At 39.2% G+C, this 25,882-nt stretch overlaps 1 protein-coding gene across 8 annotated transcripts in view; it reads left to right on the plus strand.

The window, feature by feature from the left end:
* Nucleotides 1-25,882, plus strand: part of sash1a (SAM and SH3 domain containing 1a) — a 217,914-nt gene that overhangs the window by 142,960 nt on the left and 49,072 nt on the right. For 5 of the 8 annotated variants that reach the window (XM_021318914.2, XM_021318915.2, XM_012867318.3 and 2 more), the window contains exon 2: nt 23,037-23,165. In XM_021318914.2, the coding sequence (XP_021174589.2) occupies nt 23,037-23,165 (129 nt within the window). Of the gene's footprint in view, nt 1-12,062; nt 12,694-12,830; nt 12,966-23,036; nt 23,166-25,882 lie in introns of those variants that run through there. The other 3 variants (XM_021318916.2, XM_012867321.3, XM_021318918.2) reach the window with 3 other exon arrangements.

Here is a 25,882-nt window from a genome sequence, read left to right on the forward strand (position 1 = left end):
GAGTTTGCTTTCTAATTGTGTGGTTTGGCGTTCGAGTCAACAGCCATCCAGCTGGAGAGACAGAAGCTGCACGTAGGCTCAAATGCACAAATAGGAAAGCGTGTTAACATTTGCGGTGGTGAGGTTGCTGATTCGGGGCCCAGCTATTCATCTAAAATGTTGCCTTGATGAATTATTTTTTTCCCCCACATATTTTAACTTCCAAAATATATCTTGACATTATATTTTATGAAGTCATAAATGTTGCAACAAATACGAGGATATAGCGGTGAATTTACTCTAGATAAGTATAGGTTACTCTAGCTGATATAGGATGATCAGTAATATACTCATACCATGCTGATCAATTTCATACAGTGATGTCTAACAACTTGCAATAGCAAAAGGATAACCTGTAAAGAATGGTAAATTATTACAGAAAATGCACAAGGAGCAAAATTTGCTGCTACGAAGAATGCTGAGATAAAATAGCTGTACATGCTGTCAAACCACCGTTAAATATGAAGAGTAGAACAAGGTTTTATAGCTGTTAGTGTACCGGATCACGCATTTTTACTGATTATACTTAGCAGTGAAAGTAAGCCAGTACAGTACTGCATAATGGTTCATAAAATAAATCAGCCAGCAAGATCCAGTCAAAACACAACTTTATGAATCAGTTTTTTATACATCCCGGATTTTTTCTTAATTATGTGTGTTTCGGAGCCTCGATGCTCGTACCTTGCTTCTTAGTGGAAAATTCCCCCATATTCTTTCTCTGAAACACAGCAGTTGCTAAGCAGACTGGTGAATTTGATTTTAAGCATATTCTGGGACGTTTCATGCAACTTACCCACAGACGTCAAATAACGGCGCTTACGCTGGCACAGGACGAACAAAAACTGATGGTAACTAAATTCCACTTATTCTTGTAGTTAGCTGAACACTTTCAATGAGATTAAAATATACGTCGGTTAACATCTAGACATTAAAGTGTAACTCAGCCCTGTACTAGAGCCTTACTGCTCTCACATCTAATATTTAAAAAATGTGCCTTAAAGGTGGTGCCTGGTGGACCAGGGAACATGTTGGGGGTTGGGCGTGGTTTGGGCTACTAAAACAAGGTAGATAAATGCAAAATAAACTAACTTATTACTTATTACTAAACTAATAAACCTCTAACCCGAAAATCGGAAGATCACAAAGCTCGCTATTTTAACTTCAACTCACTGCGGAGGCATGTACGAGACAGAGCCACTTTAATACCCCACAGACATGTAGACCACACAATAAGCCATCCATGTACACGGTTCATTAGCAAAAACAAAAGTCGATTTTGGGTTTAGTTGCCCTTTGAATAAAAATGAGGAAAAACATAGGAAATAGTCAAATGTTTTCATTCAATTGAGAAAAACAATGCTTGATAACAATGTCAAGAAAACTAACTCATTTGTTCAAAAGAAAAGCAAGTGATACTGAGGTTAAATGTAAGGACAACAATGCAAATCTGCACTTTACCTGTAACATTAACAGTCTAACGTGACTGTTGAGACACGATTATCTTGAAGATACCTCTGCAGTAAGGTTTTCACATATATCCACCTTTATGACTAGATTTGTTTTTTGTTTTGTTTTTCTACAGCATTCACTTGACCAAAGCCATTTATGTGATGTGCAAGTGACCAAATCCACCGTATGCAACAGATTGTGTTTCGTGGGTTGTGTGTGTGTGAGATATATGGTGGTTGTGTGGATTCTGACAGTAATTATAGAAGTCTGTACCACAGCAGCCTGGGGCTGGCTCAGTAACAAGTCATTATAACATCTGATACATAACCAAATGTCAGCTGCATCTGCAGCATTTGCTGCTAGCAGCAGGATATAAATCAACAGGGAGAGCCAGGCATGTTTGCCTTTGCTGCATAACTTTTTTTATTTATTTGTTTATTTTGGTGATGAAGAAATGATTAATGTAAGTTTGACTTATTTTTAGATGTGATTTGCAGTTTGCATGCATCTATTTACTTTGTGGGTGACAGCAGTCCTAATTATTTGGTGTTTTATAGTACCAGTTTCTGTGTGTAACAGGAAAATTGGGCCTGTCAAAGATTTTAATAATTAATCGGACTGTCTTATGGTTGCTTTCAAATGATTTTGCAGGTATATTTGTTCCTACTCGCACTATAAACCATGTAACCATGTAAAGAACTTTGCATTGTCTCAGTACTGAAATGTGCTATACAAATAAATTTACATTGCTTTGCCTTGCCTTTAATCAGATGGTCTTGCACTGCATGTTTACCTTTCTGATTTCAAGTTACTGAACAACCAACCCTTGTTGCCTTTAAGGATCGGTTATTCACTAACCAATAGCACTGAATCAGACATCTAAAATGTAGATGTTTTATTCCATGCTAACATTTGTAAAACATAAGTAAACGAACAGAGACTATTTACCTGGGGAATGAAAGCAGACACAGATTTAATACATTATCAACCCCCTGCTGAGCCTTCTACCTTTTGAGATCTGAAATCGTGCCGTAAATGCAAAGCAATCTTGCTCTGTATGTGAGCTAGAAAGTCCACCCATACCGGTGTTCTCGTGTGTTTTGGTTCTGCAAACCTCAGTAGAGGGGTATAAACCTAAGCTTTGGCTGAAACTGCAGGGAATAATTATGCGGTGTGTTCACAGCACACATGGTCATTAATAACATTCAGTCCAAGCCTATTTTTACAATTTCTAGCTTCAAGGCTAACATATGGCAGATGGGCTGACTGTACATAACAGGATGTACAGCTAAGTTTTATAGACCGTCCAGTCTCCTGCCTGGATGAGCTCTGTGTTTGTTCTGTGGCTTGTAAGTTTACCTGAGAACAGTAGGGGGAACCACACTGTCCTGTTACAGAAACTACTCTCACAAGTTTTAGCAAACAAGACCTATTATAAGCAGTACTACCTTGTAAGTGTTTCTAGGGGTTGTTTTATGTTGTTTTAAGGTGAAATGACTCAGCTTTGGGTCTTTATTTGTCTGGTATTGTATCTTTTATCACTTATATACTAGGTAATTTAATATTGATTATATGGCCATGTAGAAGCTTAAGTATTCTTCCAGGTTAACTAAAAAAAGTATACGTACTTAAATGAAATTTGATTGATGTATTAGTAGCTTGCAGTACTGGTTACCCGTAAGACAACAGATATAAGACAGTGCATCTTTAAGAAAAAAAGCATTGAGAAAATGCCTGCATGACTAGAGTTTTCTCTGGCTACATGTATGGGTCATAACGTAAAGTTCAGCGTTTCCTCTCCTCTACCAGTAATATGGCTGAAAGAAGATTACTTCATTTTTGCCCTGCTTACAAGAAATGAAATTCAGCTTTTTGGAAATGTTTCTGCTCATGACAAACACTGAAACTCATGCTGTGGAAACAAAGGGAACTCTGGAAACTGCCCATCAATCATATTAAGGTGACCTTTCGACTTTCTTTCTTTTTTTTTTTTTAATCATGATCATAATACTGTTGGGTTCTCTAGTTGTGTCCATAAAATTTGGGAGACTCTGAACCTCTGAAATATTTTTTTCCCCGCTGTGAAACTAGATTACAACAGTAAATCTCATCCAGCACAATAACCGGGATGACACACTGGATATTAGCTCAGAGCCTGGCAGTGCCACGTTAACAGCCACACAGCTGCCAGCCAAGTCTTATGACCTCCAACGAGAGTAATGCCAGCGTATCAGCTTCATCTACTCTCATACAAATAAACCAACAAATCTGTCTCTTTTTGTGTGCAATTATACCTGCAAATATGAACAATTTTAGTCGCAACTCTTTTTTTTTTTCACGGCCGTTCCAAAACAGCTTTTCACGCAGGGCTGATCATTCTTTTAGAATCTCACTTTCATGAAAACAAGCATCTGGTCCATTCAGTCTTGCATGTTTCAGAAAAAAAAAACTAATTAAAAAGGAATCTCAGTTCACAAGACTCACACGATATTGTAACCTAATAACTTAGTGCGTGGTTGAAGAAATATTCACGGCACTGAGAAATTGAAGATCTGGGGCTTAACTGAGACGTGTTTCCTTTACATTAGCACTCTGGGTTTTTTTTTCACACAGATTCAGAACACAGATATGGACTTGCAAATATTATGTTAATAACATGTTGCTATAGGCTTTATCAGCAAGTATTATAAATCTGCATGACATATTCTGTATATATATTCGGAACATTTAACGGTGACTTTAAAAAAGATAATGAGAGAAACTGAGACATATACAGCAAACAAAAAATGTTTTGTCTTTGTTAACAGGACCTTCTGTGAAACATTGAGAACCATGAGAACCCCAGGTGTTCCCTTTGAATTCCTGTGCCACATTAAAATGGTTGCAGATACCTAGGTTTGATATTCCACAAAAGCACCCACCGCCCTTCCTGGTGGGTTTCACTGACATACCAAACACGGTATGAGCTGCTTGTGAAGTGTCAACGTTGTTTGTTTCCACTCACAGCAGGTCATCACACGCACCTAATACCCCAGACATATCTTCATACCTTCTTCTGTATCTGTTTTCTGTTGTGCTCATGCATACACCGCTATGTCCTCGTATCTTTTACCTCTCAGTTGTTTCTTCCTCTGTTGCCCAGAGCTAATTCCATTGTTGAAATCTGCCGTTTCAAAAGACTCCTGCGTTACACGTGACCACCCTGTGAAAGGTGAAACCTTGAACACACAGACACTAATATGAGCCAGTGGGGGACCTCTAAAGCTTTTGTTTTAAGTAGGAACACCAGAGTGTTGATTTAATTTAATGTACTGCTTAACTGGGTGTGGGCATGTGTGTTTTCCTTTTTTGCCAGGGAGGATTGACGAAGGAAACAGTAATTAGTTGTCATGCTAATTGGACTTGGTTGATAACTCCCGCAAGACTCGACAGCGTGGAAAGCACAGTGGGGCAGGCTGGCCTAATCGTTCACACGTATAATTTTTTTTTTGCATGGCGGAATACACAAAAGTGTGGCCAAACATGAATAAAGAACCACAAATGCTTAAATACAACAGCTTTGAAAAAAAAATATCCACGGACGGTCAGAACTTTGCTGCTAACATAAAACGGTAATTACTTGATCCGAATTGCAGCGTTTTACAAAAGAAAGCGTTTTTAGTGATTTCATCCAGTTGGGCATGTTTGACTCTATAAATGTTCGTTTAAGAGAGCAGAAAAGGAACACCAAAACATGTTTTGAGAAAAGGTTTTGCAATCAGTGCTGAAGTAGAGATGGCTGCACGCCGTCTTGGATCCTTATCAGCCTAGAGGAGGATGCAGGCTGTACAGCACATCGCTATAGACTGCCGTCTGTCGCTATCAAACCGCTGGGTTTGTGATTTGTGTCAGTGTAGTGTGCTCCTGTGTAGCATTCCACAAATGCACTGGTGTTGTCCTTGATGTCATTCCGCCACGCTGTAAATCTTTCTGCTGTTATGTTGTTGACTCTCTCTCTGGAGATCTTTTTGATCCCAGGGGTCACTGACCTCCCGCAGGGGTCACTCACTGTCAGGAAAGGTCCAGTCCTGTTTTGCTTTAATGATACCTGCATTCTTTTTCTATCTGTATCTTGATTTCATTTATTTATTTATTTATTTTCAATTTCCAGGTTGTGATTCTTCCAGTAACAATTTCTCTTAACCTAATACCTAATGAGTTTTAGATGTTTTTGGTGAAAATGGAAGACTGAGTTTGTCACTCATCGTCGTTATAATTGAAAAACCTTCGGGGTTTGACACATAATATTATGTAATCAGTGTTACAGACTGATTTACAATTATCTTGTCCTGGCGTCTGATGTGTGTATGTGGACAAGGTTCTTGTTTTTTCTGTTCCATCTCTAGCTGAAAATTACTGTGTGATTATGGCCGCTGTTGAAGTTTCTATGAGTCTTCAAGATTATTTAGCCTGTGGGAGTATTTGAGTGGGTAATGAAAGAACTCAAGTGGGAGATTAGTTGATAATTTGTAGCTTTAAGGTCTCTGGGAGACCTCGGTGACTCTTCAATACCTGCAAGACAGATAGTACTCTTCCATACTCATGTCTTCATAAATGGATTATAGTGTTGACATTTTTCGGTCTCTGTTAAAATACTCTTCACACCCCCACCTGGGTTCAGTGAGAGAGAAACTGCTGCAAAACTGTTGTTAATTTTAAACTCTTGTTCTTTTCACTCCTAATTTTACTACTGAACGCCGCCTTTGACATCTGATTAGTTTGGTTAGCCTAGGTAGCATTACTAAAACTAAAGTATCTGATTAGAATGCAAACCCTTATTGTAAAACTGAGATTCTTCAAAAGTTGCCAACATTTTAAAAAAGTTGAAAGTCCAGTATTTCCCATTACAGGCATGGGCTTAATGCTCAAAGGATTTAAAGAGACCAGCTTTGCTGTACTCTGTTTAGCCTTCATGTTATCTGCTTCAGGTCTCAGTCTCTCCCATTCAAAAGGAACCTTACAAATGTCTCGATGTGCTGAAAATAGCTTATTTTTCTTTCAGTAATAGCATCCTCACCAAGAAGTGTTTCTTCCAGCATAACCTTTCAGAGTCGATCAAGCTAGAAACTTTCAGGGTAACTCCTAGTCCTAAAGTCAGTTTCAGTTCAGTCAAAAATAGATAATTAGCCTAAATATATTAGAAAATTATAGTTAATAGAAATGCTTGTCCAGAATAACCAGTGAGAAAGGCCAAAACAGGGTGTAACAGCTGATGTAATATTGTTTCTGCCGCGATGTCTGTTTTCACTGGAGGTATTTATTTATTTGTTTGCTTAATTTCAAATAAGTCAGAAAGACAAGGTAAAGATTCCTATAGTAAGTTATAAGAATAGATAGCAGAGGACAAATAAAAGATAGTGAACACGTTAAATATGAAGATTTTTAAATGTAACAACCTTTCTGTTAGTATCTGGTGAAATAAGCAGCTATCTCTGTTCTCTTGTCTGGCAGTGCAGCACCTTGAGCTGTAAAAGTGGGAAAGAAGGCTGCCCACATACAGACTTTAACATCAGCACTGTTTGATGATTGTTTGCTGTGTCAACAGACTTCCTTCTCCTCTCACTAATAGATCATCAATCAACCCTTTAGCTTGTGGTACTCCAGGTGGGGGTCACTTTATCTTGCTTAGGGCAAACATATTTATTTTGCAAAAAAACATATTTGTGCAGAAGAGTGACTCTTTTCATGCTCTGACACATACTTGCATTAGGCTACAATGTGGACAACCAATTATTTACAATAGAAGCCATACCAGCCTTTTGCTATTTCCCCACCAACATTACAGATTAGAGGTTGAAAGTGCAGACCTCCCACAGTGCCAAATCACCGTCCAACAAAGCTGGACTTGTGCGGGACTGTGTATTTCTGTGTGTTTAGACTATAAGCAGGACACTGTTGGGCAGCTTCAACTCATCCAAGACCCCCAAACGTCCGTCCACACCTAAACAAACCTTGAAACTTGATATTGTGTGCAAAGGAATGGGTGGTGCCAACAAAGAAGGAGTATGGCCTTTTACAGGTATTCCTGGACTCGTGGGGATGGGAGGAGCAGACATCAAAATCTCTATTGCTGTCTTAATGTTAAAAATACTGAGGATCTTGGTGATTTACCAGACTTAACTTAATGAGGGTAAAAAATATTGATCTCCTTCCCATTAATCCCCATCAAGTTCAGTTTTAATAGAGACAAATAAACATAGAATCTAAAGTATTTACTGCTGGTCTTATCTTTGGATATTATTTGGCTTTTAGACTTGAGCCATTCTTGCAACTTGAACTGATTTCAAACTGACCAACTGTGTGGTTTTAACCATATGCAAGCTACATATGAGAGATTGGAAGGACAGAATAGGTAATTAGAACACCCAATTTTTCTCTAGAGTGAAACTGTTGTTTTCCTGTCTTAGGTGAATATGCTTGAGGCATTTTTTGCACTACAATTAAAAATATATGGGCTTTATTTAAAGAGCAGAACAATTATTTCAGCCTTGCATTTCTTTTTTTCTTTTTTTCCCCATTCCTTCTGAGGTCTGAGTTCTATGGTGGATTAGGCAAATTAAACCAGTTGATGTGTGAATGTTTCTCCTTGCTCACAGCTCGGGGAACCTGTGCTGGTTTCTTAGCAGTCTACAGAGCGTCCTAACAGGAATGTTAATGTTACGGCTTTCTCTCTTTTTGGTTGTGGCTGCTTTTATTTCAGTCTAAGAAGATAATCAGGGATTAACATTTTATGGCTCAACCTTACTGATTTTCTTCAATGTTCAAGGGAATCTGTCCTCATTCCTGCTCAAGCTTTCTCACTAACCACAACGTGTCATGTCCATTGTCTCCAAAAGATTGAAACTAGCATGAATGGCTGAGTTTGAACACTGTGACTCCAGGTTTTTGAGCATATGTAGAGATTAGATCTGAAATGACTAAATCAGAAAGGCAGAAAAACAAATGCTGGGAACACCCATCCATCAAGAAGTGTATATTGCTGCAAGCTGACAGCAAAGGCAGCCATCTTCACCTTAATGTCAACTGAACAAAAGAATAATCATTCACCATTCGTCAGCTCACCAGAATGTTAGCATAGCACATAAGACTGTAGAAGTAGTGGAGTCCTTATAATGTCTAGGAATCATACTGGACAATGACCAACGTGCCACCGACCTCCAAAGAAACCATCGGAGACTTCCTGCCACTGGCAAGGCTAAATGACTGAATGTGGCCCTCTTCTCCTGGTTCTGCACCAGAGCATTGTCCAGGGTGTTTTATGATTTCATCTGCGTTTACAACATGGCATCTGTGTCAAACCAGTCAAAATACCTACACAGCTCTTGTCTATCATATTTCATGGAGCCAAACTACAGGTCCATGAGACACAATTCTACCAGAAAAGCTGAGTATCTCACATGAACTGCCACCTGAAATTCATGACTTCTAGTTTGGAGGAGTGGGACATTTCCCCTAGGCACCAAACTAAACATCAGGTTCATAATTTAGCCAAGGATACCCATTAAATATACTTATGGGGCCAATATCGATTTGTCTCAGGAGACAGAGCTTATATCTGAGAATACCCCTGCCATTCACCCACCCATTTTGTGGTACAAATTGTTATTATTAGCAATACAAACCGATAACACTGTCTCTCTCATGATTTTGTGCATTTAAAAACAAACAAAAAAATCAATCAATCAATCAAGTAGATAATGGCTGTTGTATAGCACTATGTGTGTCTCTGGTTTAATCAGATACATACCAGATGAAATATCCCCAGGTTTTATACCTGCACCTTTTGTGTTGCAGCCATGTTGTGTGCTGAACTCAGCCCTGAATTGATGCCATTGATATTCCAGGTCAGACTGTTTTTGAATTTTATGACTAGGAAGTCAGAAAATCTGAATTCTGAGTACAAATACAGTGCACTAGGTGTTGCTTGACGGAAGATGGCTGTGGTGATAGTTTTTGAATCAATTTACCATTTTCAGTCATATAAAAAAAGTAGAAAAGGCATTCTGATTTGGCTTGTTTTTCAGATTAAAAGTGCCTTTTTTGAAAATAGCCTTTGAAGAGCCCACGTCTCTGTATTAAGTTTGTTTGTTTTTAATGGTCTGATGTAGTATTCTAATCTTAAATGTTGTGTTTTCATTAACCATTAGTGGAAAATTATCACAAATAACAGACATAAAGACCTGCAAACATAAAATATGTAATTTCTTTATTTTGTGTTTCATTTTAGTGAATTGACTGACTAAAATACATGAACTTTTCAATATTATTCTAATTTATTGACTAAGACTATAAGAGTGAAACATTTCATATATCCACACATAAATTGTAAATCATGCAACTGTTCATCATGTAAAAATGTACATGCACGTTACAGTACTGCAAATGGTGGTACTTCAGTGATGCATTGCTCTGCACTTGAACCTTTTTTACTACACATAGTTGACAGTAGGCCTCCCATTACACACATTTTTTGGACTGCAAGTGAAACTGGAGCTTTGGGGGATTATTGTGTAACTGATCGCCTTTTGCATGGTTACAGAAAAGTATTTGGGGTGAAAAGTTATTTTTTAGCATCTTTTCTATCATTTTCCCATGTTACTTTAAATTCCCTGGTTCTGTGTGGTGACTGATCAAGTTAACAGCCCATAATGCATCATTTTGGGTGGACGAGTGGAGCTGAATGAAGAAGGGTGAAATTCTTTGCTCTCTACCTCCCCATCCCTGGTTGTGTCACAAGACCTGGCAGCTGGAGCCGCTCTGAGAAAATGTGGTATGAGAAAATGCACTCTTTACAACAACAGTGAGAGCCAGAGACAGCTTCAGCACTTCTTCATTATAAAGGAGAAGCCTGCAGGCAGGGCATAACTAATGGCTGATCAGACAGGAGAGCTGTGCAATTTCACGCTTGTACATTAAGTGCTCGTCTCTGCGCTACTCATATTCAAATAATTTTGCAGCTCAAAAAACACGGCTGTCACCCGACACAGCAGCTGTGTTGTGTGTGTGGTTAAATAGTAGATTCTTAGTAACTAAGAAGTCATCACAGGGGTGTTTTGGTAAAGCTTTTTTTTTCTTCCTTTTTTTTTTTTTTTGCACTGTTTACAACCATTTTTCAGATTTGTGCAAACATAAGGAAGCCGTGTATACATAAAACGTTTTTTTTTTTTCCTATGTTAATTTTATTGTTTTCAGACAGTCATGTGAGGCTTTGTTCACAATCTCTATTCAATGGGAGCTGGAAATCTTTTCAGCATTATGTTAAAAATGTTTGGGGCTTTAACAGACACCTCCTTGATGCAGCGTATTTTTCAGTCGCCACGAAACCTACCGTTTATAAAGTTCATGGGGGGGGGGGGGGTCTCCAGAACGCTTTAACAGTGGCCAGATGGTGACCACTAAAAACCTTGCTGTGTCACAACAAGAGCCATAAGAGCTTTTCAGGAGTTTTATATTGTGTTTGCTAGATAGAATATACCAAATGCAATGCAAAATTAACTTTTGTCTTAAAATAAGGTTTTGGTCCACTGAGCACCGCTAATGTCTGTTTGTGTTTTTGTCCCAAATTTAAGTTAGATGCTAATGACTCTGTTACTGGTACAGGACACAAAGATTATGTCAGCCCTTGAGCTGGATACACTTGTCTGTGGTGGCAATTATGGCACTGACTCAAAGCACAGTCCAAGTTGTGTAAATCTCCACCAACCTCTTGAATGGAAGTTGTTTCACAACACAACTTTTTCTCCCACAGTTTTTTTCCTTCCACTCAACTTTCCCTGCTTGTGTACAGCCCTCTATGAGGAGCTGCCTCCTTATCAAAAACCTCTTAAGGCTTAACGTTCCTCATGCTGGCATAATTTAAAAAGCAAAAATAGACAAAAATATAATTTGCTGTAGAACACCTGACACAAGGTTCCCTGTTGAGAAGAAAAGGAATTAAACTGATCTCTTTATGCCCTTTGCACACATGTACACCCCAAAATTAGCAGAGTTATCACCTAAGTCATAAAAGAAGCATTAAGGAATAGGGGCGTATGGTGTAATATTGATAAAACACTTAAAACAACCAGTTTCTGTGAGACACCAACCCATTTCAAGAAGTTGGGTTTTGCGATTTCGATGGTCTTCCTATAGATTCATGTGTGGAGAAAATAAAACCATGTTGCACATCTGAAATAGCTGTGTTCAACTTTTGAGAGTGCACTGTAAAAAAAATAAATTAGTTACTGTCACAACTCATTCTCTTCTGTCTTAAAGTCAAACTCATTTAAGAGGCTGTCCCCTATTGAAAGAAATATACACAAAGAAAATCAGATAAGTGCGCGAAACGCAGGTAAAAATGTACTTTAAATTGTATTCCGGTTGAAACGACTAATATTGCTCATTTTGACTAAAATTTCTCAAAGGGCTAAGTAAACCAGTTTAATATTACAATCACACGTTAATGAGTAGTTAGCCTTGTGACTAAAGTGTTTTTCTTCTTCCTGCTGTTGGGAGGAGTGTGAGGGCCGGGAGAGAGATAGAGAGGGAGACACAGCGGGTGAAGTGAGGGGGGAGGCGCACTGTTTGGAGCTGTTGCTTTGACAAGCGCCGGATCTCTCACTCCAACTGTTTTCTTTATGGACATGCGGCTGTTTTTGCCTGTTGCGTCTTTTTGCCACCTAATCGAAGGATTTAAGTAACTTTTTTTGAAAACTTTTTTTTCCCCCGACGAACATACGCGCTTTTCACCATTCACGCCGCGGAGCTGGTTTTTAGGAGTTTTCAGCCAAGTTGGGTCACCGTAGGCGCGTCATATTTTACAATTAAGTTCAATATAACACTTTTATTTTGTTTTTGGTCGTGGAGGTTTTTACCAACATGTCAGAACGCAGTTTAGTCGCCAAACTGGGAAGCGTAGCAACTAATTTTGGAACGCTTCACTGATGCGCCAAGGGCAACTTCTTGTAACAACAGCCTTGGCACCAATCTCCCGTGTAGCTCCCGGTCTCTTCTCCCCTGCCTGTGGGCTTTGTTTCTGGATTTACTCTTTGCTGACTACGGATCACGTTCTCCCCTAACATGGAAAGCGAACAGGGGGCCGATGCGTCCTCAGATGAGCCCCAAACCGACACCGCCGCTGCGTCTGATAGTTTCTCCCAACTGTGGACGGACGTCATGGGAATGCTGGTGAGTTTTTTTTAGGGAGTGGGGGTGGGGGGTGCTGGTGGTGGTTGGCAGGATCACAAACCTGACATCAGACTCTAGCAGCTGTGACTTTTCACCCCGCAAACCCTCGAAGGTGGCTCTGATTTGCGCGTCTGCTGATTGTGTAGCGGCGCATGCAAATCAGCCACCAGACAAACGCGTACCGCAGGCCCCAAGTCTCAAATCCATCCACCAGCACTCACCCTGCTGTCAGTTTGTCCAGCTTTTCTCCCTGTTGCGTCAGGACTGGCTTGGTAGGTTGTGTCTGCTTTCGTTCTGGCATGCGTGTCCTCTCCATTGTAGTTAGTTGTGACGTTCCTATCTAATTCTCCTTGCTGGTAATTTTGTTATTGCGCCACAGATTTAGGGTTTTCCCAAACAGAATGGATGTCCTACAATCAGCAGTTCCCAAAATTTGGGATAGGAATCGTTCATGACAACAATTTTTTTTGGCAGTCAATGCTGTTTGTGTTGTCAGAGTACCCAGGTTTTTTTTTCATTTAATTAAACTGCTATTTTCCACCAATAGCGAAGAGTATCCGTTATTTTGGGGGTAAGATGTGGAAAGGTTAAGAAAACCATGCATATTAGACCGTTGTTTAAATCTACCATGACTTTAAAGTAAAAACAAAGGAAAAAAGCAGAATTGCTTTCATTACACAAATCTGCTGATTAACATGTCAAGTATTCAGTATAATCTAGCACAGGCCACGATATATAAGATCATCATGGCATAACCTTGAGTAACGATACATAGCCCTATTTCATGATGCAGACAAAACTGATCGGAACATTTTGATTATTAGTCATGCGTGTATTATTTTGATAAGACTTTTAAAATATAGAGAGAAAAAACACCCACCTAATTTAGTAATAGTTTGAAAGTTATTGTTGAGTTATACCTTTTTGATCTTTTGGTATCTAGGATTTGACTGAGTTTGACTTTGTAAAGTGCCTTGTTGTGAATTGTAGAAAACTGTAGTAGAAAACTCAACTCTGGTCCTTTCTATGGGGTACAGATCATCTGTTCTTGGTGGTTTTCATACTGTGACTTTTTAAAACATTAGTATACCTCGATACCGATATAATCTTAGTGTTAGAACTGGTTCATCATCTGCCAGACTTTGCTCTTTTTGTCAGCTTCATTCAGGGAAAAAAGTGTATTTTGAGGCTTTTCTTACTGTTTTCACGTTTGTCTGCCAGGTACTTTTGATCCAACTGATCCTCAGACCAAATGTCCTGGAGTCACTTCCAGTATGTGAAAAAGCCTGAGGTGTTAATTTGGTTTGGTCTGGCACCGAGGATGGGAATGGAGTGGAAATGCTGAATTGCGTATGTGTCTGTAAAGGGTTGAGGGTCATGGGTGGGTGGTGTGCCGTCCAGCCCCTCTGACACTAGGTGGGAGATCTGGCTCCCGGCCAGGCAATTTCTCGAGATTTATTACTCTCAAGGCAATGCCTCTAAGGCTGGTGCTCATCTTTGTTGTTTTCCCCCCCTGCTTGAACTGAGAGACAAAAATTTGCAGAAAGTTTTGTAGTCTTTGCTTTGAACTAGCTCATGTACAATATCATCAAGTCATAGCCATACTTTAATTACTTTACTAGTTTGTAACAACTATAAAAGCAGAATGTAGAAATGTTAATGTATTAATGATTGCCAAAATTATTTTTGTTCACAATCCTTTAAGCTTGTACCACATTCAACATTTAATTTAATTAGCTGTTTTTTTTCCCTGCCAATATGCATACAAAGACATTCTCTAAAATTACTGTAACATCTCCAACCATTGTTCCAGCCCATGTATTCCTAATTTTAAAATGACTGACTTTGAGTTTTCGTTTCTCACTGTTCTTACTGCACAATTTTGGGTTTAGCTATTGTTTCTTTTGGCAGACCTCAATAGCTTGAAGTAAGTTTTTAGCTTATAAGACATTCTTCTGTTTATTTTGGTTAGGATCCCTGTTTAGGCCAATTGATTCTTATACATTTTGATATATCAGGACCCCCTGATTGAGTTAAATCCTTATTCAGGTAGATGCTATTTACTGGGGTTATAATATCAACACTTTTTAAACTAGATTGTGAGTAGAATATAGGTAAGTTGCTTGAAAATAGCCATGTTTCCATCAAATTGTCTTGTGAATTTTGAGCGAACTTTTAAAATGTTGCAAAAAAGTAAATGCGAATTAGGCATCTAGTTGCCATCTGCTGCTTTAGAGCGAATTTACAGGCTATGCAAAGTGTAATGCCATCAGAAGTTGACGTTGCGCATGGCTGTAATAAACAGAAATTAGAGGTTGAAAACTAGCAAGGACCGCCCATTTAAAAAAAAATTGAGAAAGGTTTTCAGCAATGTGTTGCTTTCCAGCATGTTTTAATTGTTGTTATGCCCTTCCCTAGTTAGCCCTACAGCAATGTGCACATTTAACTGAGTTTCAGCGTATAAGATGCATTAATTTCAGGTGAGATTGGATTATCTGAGTCCTATATTTCTCACTTAAAATGCCATGCTCAACAACCATGCTAATGTTTACAGTGCCAACACCCATATTAATAGGAATGGGACTTAAGTTTCTTCACTTATGATCAGGGTTCAACAATGCATCTTAGTTTGTTTTAAAGCACATTGTGACATTTTCCTGAAGAAATGTCAGGGTCCAATACAAAAGGGTGAAGTCTTTATTGGCCTTTATAATGAACTTTATCCTGACAATTTGCTCCGGATCATATCTTTGAACACATTGTGAGATACTGAAAACGGTGAACACCGTATCTATGGCATACAGTTAAATAAATGTGCTATATATAACCAGTACTTCATGACTTTCAATGGCTTTTGTTCTGCTTGTGGTCCCAACAAAGGAATGCCCTTTAAGTTTGGGTTTAGCCAACGCTGCCTGTTGGATCGAAAATATTGTTGCAAATCTGGTCTTGGCACTCTGCACATAAAACCTTATCTTTAAATACAGTTATCTAACTTTGTTCAGTACAATTACTATAAGATCTAAACACACAATATGAACTTAAGAAGTTGATATTGAAATGACTGTGTAGCCAAAGCCTCAAACTAGTCCTCAGCAATGATTTTACCCACCCCATCAAATCAGCAGTTGCACCTTTTCAGAGGACGTGTTCATCTTGTTTGGACTGTTAAACCAATAAGCTGTCTCTGGGGAGTATTTTTCTGAGGGCCCTCTGTCGGGGATGTGTGTTTATTGAGATGTGAAAGACAGTCACTTACTTTTGTGGTAGATTAATTAAATCCCCCTTAAACTAATTAATAGTCAAATGCAGGATACAGAGTTATGCAACTTTGAAGTGGTTGGGATCTTCAGTACAGATCACTAAATTTAAACCCATCTCTAAACTTAAAGAAGTAAACCTCAGTATGAGTTCAAGGCCTTTAATGAGGCAGCACCTGAATTCATCTCTTCTCTTAAGCCCTTTTTGGCAAACACTCCTTACATGTGTGCGATTCATTTGTTTGGAATGACTGCTTAATATCTCAATGCAGGTATAAAGAGAAACACGGACTTTCCGTTTACAAACCTGGACAGCTGACATTGACTTCCAGCACCCCCGCTCCTCTCCTGCTTTTGCTTGAGAAGCTGTCTGGAGGTAAAGCCTTGTGGAAATATTTCAGTAGCCTGCAGAGAATCTTGTGTCGTCTTGAAAAGCGTTTTGTGGCGTTTTCCTTGGCGTGGGAGGAGGAAGTGTGTCCATTCGAAGCCCGTCGGTTATGTAACACAGTCGGCTTCATCTGTAAATATGCGGTTCTGCTTTGGAGATTGGATTTTTGATTGTCTGAAAAGTCTAGGTTTGATTATGCTAGCCTAATGAGCGCACGTTCATATGGAGCCCAATGAATGTGACAATAGTTTTGTTTCCAAAGTATTCCCAGGTTTGGCATTTTGTTTGCATCCAAGAAGTGCTTCAACACAGGCTGATCTATAAATCTATCCTTTTTTTTTTTACTGATTTTAACTTTCCATTCCCACAATGCTCATGGTCATCATTTGGCTCAGACAGAGATCTGGTGGGTTTCCTCTTCTGGGATGGAACTGCCCTGTTCAGCTGAAACGGATATCCTAAGGAAGCTGTCTGAAAGACTGAACTGTGGCTTCTGGCCTTCCCCTTCTACACAGCCCACCACCTTTGCTTTCCAGGACCAATGCCGCATCCCTGTGTCAGCGATCATCTGGCTCCTGATTGTTCCCAATTCCCCACCAGATCTCTTTTAGTCAGATTGTAAAACATGTCCCATGAACAACTCATTTATCCAAATCTGTTGTCTAGTTTAGTCAGTTCCCGCTCATCAGCTGCATACTGTTTGCTGGCATATCTCAGCACAGTGATGCTCCAGGAAAAAAAATAAAATTATGGAAATAGTCTAATATCAGAATCTGCATTATTAGTTGTACACAATCAAGGGATTTTACTTTGGTTACAGCACTCACAGTGTACAGATATTAGGTATAAATATATAAAGAGTATGCTTATTTGTTTGTTTTGTAATGTAAAGACAGAATAAAGGGAGTTTGTGGGTACTCAGGCTGTGAGCTGCTCATTGTGTTAGGGTTATGGCCAGTAGCGCTCTGTAGCGCCACCCTGAAGGTAAAAGTCTAAACAGTTTGTGCGCATAACGTGTGGGGTCTGCAGAGATGTTACCCTCTAGACCCTAGACCTGTACAAAACCTGAATGGGTGGAAGGTCACGCTTAATGATTCTCTCTGCAGACCTAATTGTTTGTTGTAGTTTGGACCTGTCCTGTTCTGTGAACGAGCCAAACCACACAGTGATGGGTGTGCAAAAAACAGACTAAATAACGGCGGTGAGAAGACAACCAGCAGCTCTTGTGGAAAGTTATATTTTTTTGAGCTCTCGTAGGAAGTACAGTTTCTGTAATATCTGATGTATGGTAAATCTGAGGTATTGGGCAGGTAGAAAAGTTGGCAGATGCTAAGATTTATATGAGCTTTTATGACGTTTCGCAAGGATATCTTTTATTTCATGGTTTTCTGTGTGAGGCAGGGTGTTTGTGACTCATACAAAATTGAGCAATGTCTTAATAAAACCATCTACAGGTCAATCTAATAAAACCTGTTTTCAAGCCAGCACTTCCTGTCCTGATGTTGTGCTGTAGGTGAAAGCGATCAGTGCTCATGTTCTGACCTTATGGAGCTTATTTCTGTCATAAATTGTTCTGATAGTTCTGTGTCCCCTTAGACAATAGTTACACCATGTAAATGACCGTCTGGCCCATGTTTAACAAAGTCCTGCTTTGTTTTTACGTTTAAAGGGTGGAGTAGAACATTTTACGCTTGCGGCCTTGTATAATGTTTCTTTAGGATTAATACGTATGCACTTTTTATCAAATACTTTCATTATAAAAAACAATAAAAAAAACGTGAGGGTTGTGTAAATTAACTGTGAGATTAGAAATCTGAGATATGAGTTCCTTCATGCTATTTGTGGAATTTGAATACCTTTCCCGGAGAAGGTTTTAATATAATTTCTGTATTTCAAACAACTATCACGTCATATTGGAAATGCTCTTTTTGGACTACAGAAACAGTAAAAGGGGAAATGTTACAGTTGTGAAGAAATGCTATTATCACAAATAAATCACAAATCTGTTGGCAGCCAGCACAAAGTCTTCACTCGCTCAGTTAATTCTAGATTGTTTGTGTTGTTTAACACTAAATTTGAAGTTTATCACCTCTTGAGTAAAGTCGAATGATGTGATTGGACAAAGGTGTGTTTGAAAAAGAACTTGAGGAATGACCTCGTCTGCGTTCACTTTCACATGTGCACACTTGCTGGTTTTTAATTGCATCTAAGATTTAACCATTAAATCCTGAGATAATGTGAGCTGCTTTTGTTTATATTTACCCATAAACTTCAAATTTGTTTCTGTGAATGACATGGATGCTAATCATACACACTCAATATACACAATTATACACACTATATCATTTGTTGTGATATTTAATGTAATCTGCATGCATCCCTTGGTAATTGATAGCAGTAACTTTGCTGCTGAGCAATAATCTGCTGTTAGAGAGGATTGTAACTTGCACATGTTCTTGAAGCGCACAACTGTAGGCTGATTAAGCCTCAGCTGTTCATAGGGAGTACAGCATTCACGGAGCTCATAACAAATGCACCCCCTTTACTGTAACTACAAAATGAAATCACCCACATTCTTGTTTGGGAGTTGCTTTCTGTGGAGCTATTGTTGCCTTTGTTCAAGTCATAATGGCAAGTTTGCCTCCCTTTACATCCAGGGTGGAGTTGCTGTTGCGTCAGGCAAAGCAGCATTAGTCATTATTTCAAACACAAAGCCCCATTAGTCATTATTTCTAACATCCCTGCGGCTAGACATGTTTGTAACTCTGAATCTTTTATTTCTTAAAGAGATTTAGATTAATTGGGATTATTTTAGTGGTTAGTTGTTTATCTTTGTTTGATATTTGTCCAAAGGGTCTTTTGAAGTTTTGTTCCCAAATCGGATTCAGTTTCCCTCTTACCCTGGAGCTCCTGAAAAGTAGAACTCTGTCGTCTTGGAGTCGGTAAAGTTTTGGAGCGACTTTGATTCCTGTTGTTTAACTAGATTAGCTCCATCTGCGGCTGGTTATTAGTTCGTAGAGCTCTGTAACCAGAGCGTGCTTTCTGTCATTGTGAGAAATGAGGTTGAAAGCATGTGTCTGCTTTGTCAGGGAGCGCTCCCACAGGGATTCTCCATCATCCCAACCATATGTCTGGACAGAACAAGGTTTCTCAAACAAGGAGGGTAGAAGGGATATAGAATGCTGCCAGCCCAGGCAAAAAAGTGTGTGTCTATCAGTGATATTGTGTTCATCAACTTGTTAATGAGCACTTTTTTATGACTTTTTATTCCTCTGTGCCGCTTTGTTTACAATCGGTCTGCCTCAGTTTGTTTTGTTCCGATGTGTTTTAAATCCCCTGCCTGCATGGGTATGCATGCCAATGTGCATTTTCTCTGACTAGACAGACATCTCTGAGTGAGGCCTTATGCCCATGTGTGTTGATGTCTGGGTGTGTGTGCGTGTGTTTGTGTGGCACCATCACCCACACTCACTGGGTTCCATTCATTTGTGGCCTGGCACCCAGAAAGGGAGACCGGTTCAGAAAAAACAGAGACTGAGGGATACTGTTTGGACTCTGTTCACTGACTCAATGCTAGCTGTCTGCCTGGCACAAATTAGATCAACACTGATGAATATTTAACAGCTGGCCATCGCTGCCCGAATACCCGATATTTTGACCTAGCCAAGTGATGGTGTTTGGTCGTTGCTGTTACTTTGCTCAGAAGGTTACTTTATCGCCTTTTAAAGGGCCCATAACATGCAAGATCAACTTTATGGACTTTTAACTGTTATGATGCTATTCTTTCATTAAAATCATGGCCAAAGTGGAATTTTTGTTTGATTCATGCACATCTGCATAATCCTCATGGATTCTACTCTCTGAGTTGCAGCCCATCATTGCCCATGGGAAATAAGTGGCTATGAACAGGTCTACGTTGAGTGGTTGTTACCTGGAAATACATACATTGACCGCGCCGGCACTGCCTAGCAAACAACATGCCCAATGAGCGTGATGTGTGCCAGTGAGACAAAGTGGCTCTTTTAGCACCTAATCTGCACAGCAACAGCTCTCTTTTGAAACTAATTAAGATACATTGTTACCCCACATGAGGAGAGGCAGTGTTGCACTGAAAGCGAGCATCTTTTTTCCAGGTTGAAAAAATAGCACCAGAAGACAACTGTTCATAGCAAAAGAATACTCTGTAGTGCCTGAGGCAATATTTCGTCATACATATGCCTATATGTGACTTTGGAAGGCTTAGAAAAGCATGATATAGAACATTTAAAAAGTCTTGGTTGTAAATTTGCAAATTGATCTTGTTTTTGTATGTTTAATAGACATGCAAAGAGCGGGTTTTTGCTTACCGATACCGATTCCTATTTTTCTCTAACCTTTAAATTTAAATTTTAGTCTAAATATAGGCTTTTTGATATCTAAAGTTACACCCCCCCACCACACACACACACACACACACACACACACACACACACACACATTTGATCTCTAAATGAAGTTGATCAAATGTATGTTTGAAGAGGAACTAGATTTTTCAGCATTTTTTCAGGTGTCTAAAAGCCTATGTTTGGACCAAAAATGTTGGGTCTTAAGAGGTTAAGGATTCTTCCAATTATGATTTTGACAAATTAAACAATTTTCTCATTTAGGTAACATACGTATCACAAAAAAGGTGCTACAGGTTCCTTAACAGAGGCAGTAGTTTGAAATGATGGAATTAGGGTTTATAGTCTATCTGAGTTTTGGTAAACTCAGATAGTGCATCAAAGTGTTTGCTCTTGGTTTTCTTAGTTTTAATGCATTTAAAAGTATCTTTTTTATTATTTGAGGTGCTAATCACTCGCCAGAGCGAATCAGTGGATAGATGGCCAATTCTGATTTCTGGCAGATTAATTACTGAAACTGTAAAATCATCTAGACATCGAAGTTGACCAAATGTCCCTTGATTGGCCCGGATTGCTGATCTGCTGGTCAAATAAGTAAATAAAGAAAAATAAATTAAACTTTATAAATGTATACATTTTCACTGATCACAAAGTGCTTTGCTGTAAAACAGAATAATAAAACAGTTCAAAACTAAATGTAGTTTTTTACAGATCACACAACAGATCACACATCAACAAATCTAAAATATAATGAAATGCTGGTCACAACAAAGATGACTATTTAACTGAAAGGTTTCTAAATAAAATTGCTTTAAGATGCTTTTTTTATAAGTACAGTATTGTCTGAGCGGCAAATGGATCGAGTAATTGCATTCCAGTCTTAAAAGCATGGAAAAGGCAGATCCGTCCCTTTCTAACTGACTGATGGGACAACTTCAATCATTTTTAATAATGTGCTGATAGGAGACAAGAACTTATATGCATAGATGCATAGATGGAGATAATCTAGTGATTTCTTGATTTAACTTTTGAATCAAAACTACTGATTCTGTCAAAGATACAACAGCACATTTTATTTAAATTTTTATATTTATATTGCATCAATGTTGTATTGTATTTATATTTTCCATTTCTTGGAGAAAAATGGAATCAGTAGGTCCTACGAAATGAAAAAACAGCGTAACCATATACCCAATCCGCAGGAAGGGGGTGGGATGGCTAGTGCCTCTTTCCAGCGGCCATTGGGCGGGAGGTGGGATACACCCTGGAAAGTTGGCCAGTCCAACACAGAGATACACCGGACCAGCAACCATGCATGCACATACTCAGACCCAACAGTAATTTAGAGTAATCAGTTAACCTAACAGTAACGTTTTGCACTGTGGGAAGAAGCCAAAATACCCAGTGAGAACCCATGCTTGCATGGGGGATACACACATGCAAACTTCATGCAGAAAGACCCCAGGCCAGGATTTGAGCCCAAGACCTTCTTGCTCTGAGGCAATAGTGCTACCAAATGTGCCACAGTGTAGCCCTGATCTGTGCATATCCAGTTAATTGATTGTTGGAGACAGGTCCTTAGCTAAATTGTACAGATGCACCAAACGACAGTCAAATCCCAGCTATTTTAAAACATTGCTTCATGTCACAACCGTTGACAAATACACATTGTAATCATTCAGTGTTCATTTCAGGCGGCTAATGCCTTTACTGTTTTGAACACTGCTTCCTCCCTCTTTCCCAAACACGCCTTCCCCCACAAAGGCAGGAACTGTGCGGATCTAAACTATAGCCAGCAGGAAAAATGTGTTTGGTTCAGAGTTAAGTGAACGCCTGAGGAGGTAAAGGGCATCCTTGAAACAAGCTTAGACAAAGACAAAACCTAGGCCAACAATCCTTGACTTAGTCTGAGATCCCTAATGGAGCTAGATAGGAACAAATAAATGATCATAATATTTACCCGTGGTACTTTTGGGTATGTTTGGGTGTTTTGGCTTGTAGGTCTTAGAGCTGATTGAAGAGAAATTCTTAACAAATCAAAGTCAATTGTTTTTTTTATAAAGATCATTAGACGTACATAGAAGGAAGGAGATCTTAAATACATACATGTTTTCTCAGTTTAATGTTCAGACAACTAAATATTCCTACCACAAACGTGTGCAGTGAGCTTTGCATTTAGCAACGAAGTGATCTGAGTTGATACCTCCCGAATCTGCTGGGTCTTTTTTTTTTTATTCTTTTTGTATTTCAGCTTTTGTTTCCCAGGGTCTTTTAGTTCCCATACTAACCCAACCTCTCTCTTTTTCTCTTTAGGATGGTTCTCTGGGCAACATAGATGACCTTGCCCAGGAGTACTCTGAATACTACAATACATGCTTCAGTGACGTCGGTGACCGCATGGAAGAGCTTCGCAAGCGGCAAGTCTCCCAGGAGCTCGACATGGTAAATAAACATTCCCCTAGGGTTATTAGTATAGGCTACCTTGCAACTTGTGCGCCTGTTCGTTGGTGTTGGCAATTTTGAAACAAGGAACTTGAACCACTTGGGATGCCTTTCACAGTCTCGACCAAAAACCTGACCAGGAAAAGCAGTAACTGGAAGAGCATGAGCTGAAGTGTGAGGAAATCCGCAAAGCATTTGTGTAGAATGGTGTAATGGAGGTCTGTCAGAAAGAGTGAGGGGTTCCTTTTCACAGGGATGTAGGGTAGTGGGGCAACCCTTTTGGTTGCCAAGCTGCGAGCGAATGAATGGTGGAATGTTGCTGGTGTTGCTGCAGAGCACCAAGCTTTGTGCAGCCTTCTAACACAGTGAGTTCTAAAAGATTACAACAGAATGTATAAAGTCTTGCTCCGCATTACTTAACTGCACTATTTCGTGACAAATATTTGCATACATTATATAACGAATTAGCAATTATATTCTATTTATTATAAGTTAGCTGTGGTGCAAAATAAAACCATTAGAAATGACCAGTGTAGACTCCACTATCGTACATTTCTACCTAAATTTAGCTAATCTAGATGTTGCATTGCTTTAATGGAGGAGAGAAATAAAAGCACAAGTGGAACCAAATTTAAACTTTTTTTTTTTTTTTTTTAAGCGCGAGTTAATGTTAGCACCTTTGCCTCAAAACTTGCCGGATTGTAGAAGCTGATGTTATCCAAAGTAAAATGAGTAATTTACCGACGTACCCTAAAAGTCCACTTAGAAAGGAAGAAGCCATTATTCCATAAGAATCATAAAATTTCTAATAACGGTTAGAAAATGCATTTGGGCAGATTTACCTTATGGTTTGGAAAGCTGTCCAGTGGTCTGATGAAACCAAACTTAGCCAGAATGAGTATTGTTACATTTTAAGGGAGTATTATATTGGCATTCAGCATGGAGAAAGAATGTTGGAAATCTTAACTGACCTAAAGCCGGAAAGGTTAGGTCTGATTTATTTATCAGACAGACAGTGGTAATAAAAGAGTTGTGTCTCTTTATAAAAGTTTCTCTCAATGTGTGAAAATATCTTCCTTCAGGTCTTTTTATCTAGCTAAGGGCGATATAACCAAATATCGGTAGGAAGGGAAGTATGTATGTATCTATGTTATGGATGAATGTATGTGATGGATGGATGGATAGATGGATGAATTTGATCTGCAATTCCAATTTTTGATTAAAACAATTGTTAAGAGTTATGTATTGTATAATATTATAAAATAATAGTTTAATAAATTCCTTTATTTAAATTACATTCATGCCCATGATGAGTGTCCATGCATTTGTAGCTGGAGCTGGAGCTGTACCTGTACCGTTTCCCACCAAGTATGTAAGGATAGTATCACCTCTGGGCATGTTTTACTTATGGAAGGGGTCATCTTGAGTACAGAGATCTGTGGGGGGAAAAGGGAAATAATCTGGGTGGATTTTTTTTTGCTTAAAAAAGCTGACTGGACCTGAGCCTGAATCCTAGTGCAGAAGCAGGGGGTAGATGAGGATGTGAACAGAGGAAGAAGAAGGGAGGAGGATGAGGGGAATGATGAGTAGGAGGTGGAGAGGAGAGCCTGCAGCTGTCCTGCCACTCTGCAAAGTTTTGGCAGCTGAATATAGGGGAAGAGGAGAAAAATGCATGACGAAAGAAATATAGGTCAGGCAACACCTTACTGGGAGCTCTCACATGTGCAGGATCGGCCCACACTGTACAGACTGGCCTTTGCTGGGCGGTTCGATACAGTGCGTTACTAAAAAAGAGTGTTTGGGAAATGTTCAAGTCTAGGGCTTTTCATCTCCACATATATGTTATCGGCACAGCAGATAAAGCAAAACGTTTTTATGTTTACCGTTATTTAAGACAGAATGTCATAGTGAATGGTATTGGTGAGAACTTACTTATTTTCACCTATTTTAAAGTATTTAATTATTTTTCCCCATCTCTTTCATCCATCTTTGACCACATTAGATGGTGAAAATATACATTAATCCATGCTTTAGGTGAACCAAAGAACATTTTGCCTTCAGAAAACCCCCTCTGTCCACAATCTAGCTGGGTTAACACCAAAAAAACAGAAGAAGCCTTCTCTTTTCACAAGTTTCTGTTCTTCAAACTAACCCCAACTCTCAGTTTGGCAAGAGTACTCTTTCCCATTGGACCGTTTTGGTTTCTGTTTGAACTTCTTTGCCTCTTTCTTCAAGAAAAGCACCTTTTTTGTGTTTGTTATCGCTTCCTCTCTCTGGCAGAGCTAACAAAGCGTTGACTTTTGCTGTTGCAGTAAAGCATTTGGGTCTCTGTGTATTAAAAGCTGATGATGGAGGCTCTTTCTGAGATGACTATCATGCAGCAACTTCCTGCCTGCTCGGCCCTCTGTTGTTTCTATACATCTATGGGTCAGTTTTGAACTGGTGGGGACACAATTGGCTAAGTAAACATCCCCTGTGGATGGAACCGCGCTACTCCTCACAGTTTCCCACCAGTTTAAGCTGGATCCCTCTTGCATTCTAATTTGATTATGCTGAAGAATTATTGCTTGAAAAGACAAGACATGCTGAAAGAGAGGAAAAGGTTGCAAGGTTTAAGGGGTGGGTTTTTAAATAAGTTTATTATCTTGAGATTTCATTTGCAAATAGAAATTTGGATTGCTTTCTGCATATGGTGCCTTGCAAAAGAGCTTTTCCAT

This window comes from Fundulus heteroclitus, chromosome 15 (assembly GCF_011125445.2).
Source record: "Fundulus heteroclitus isolate FHET01 chromosome 15, MU-UCD_Fhet_4.1, whole genome shotgun sequence".
Classification (NCBI taxonomy): domain Eukaryota; kingdom Metazoa; phylum Chordata; class Actinopteri; order Cyprinodontiformes; family Fundulidae; genus Fundulus; species Fundulus heteroclitus.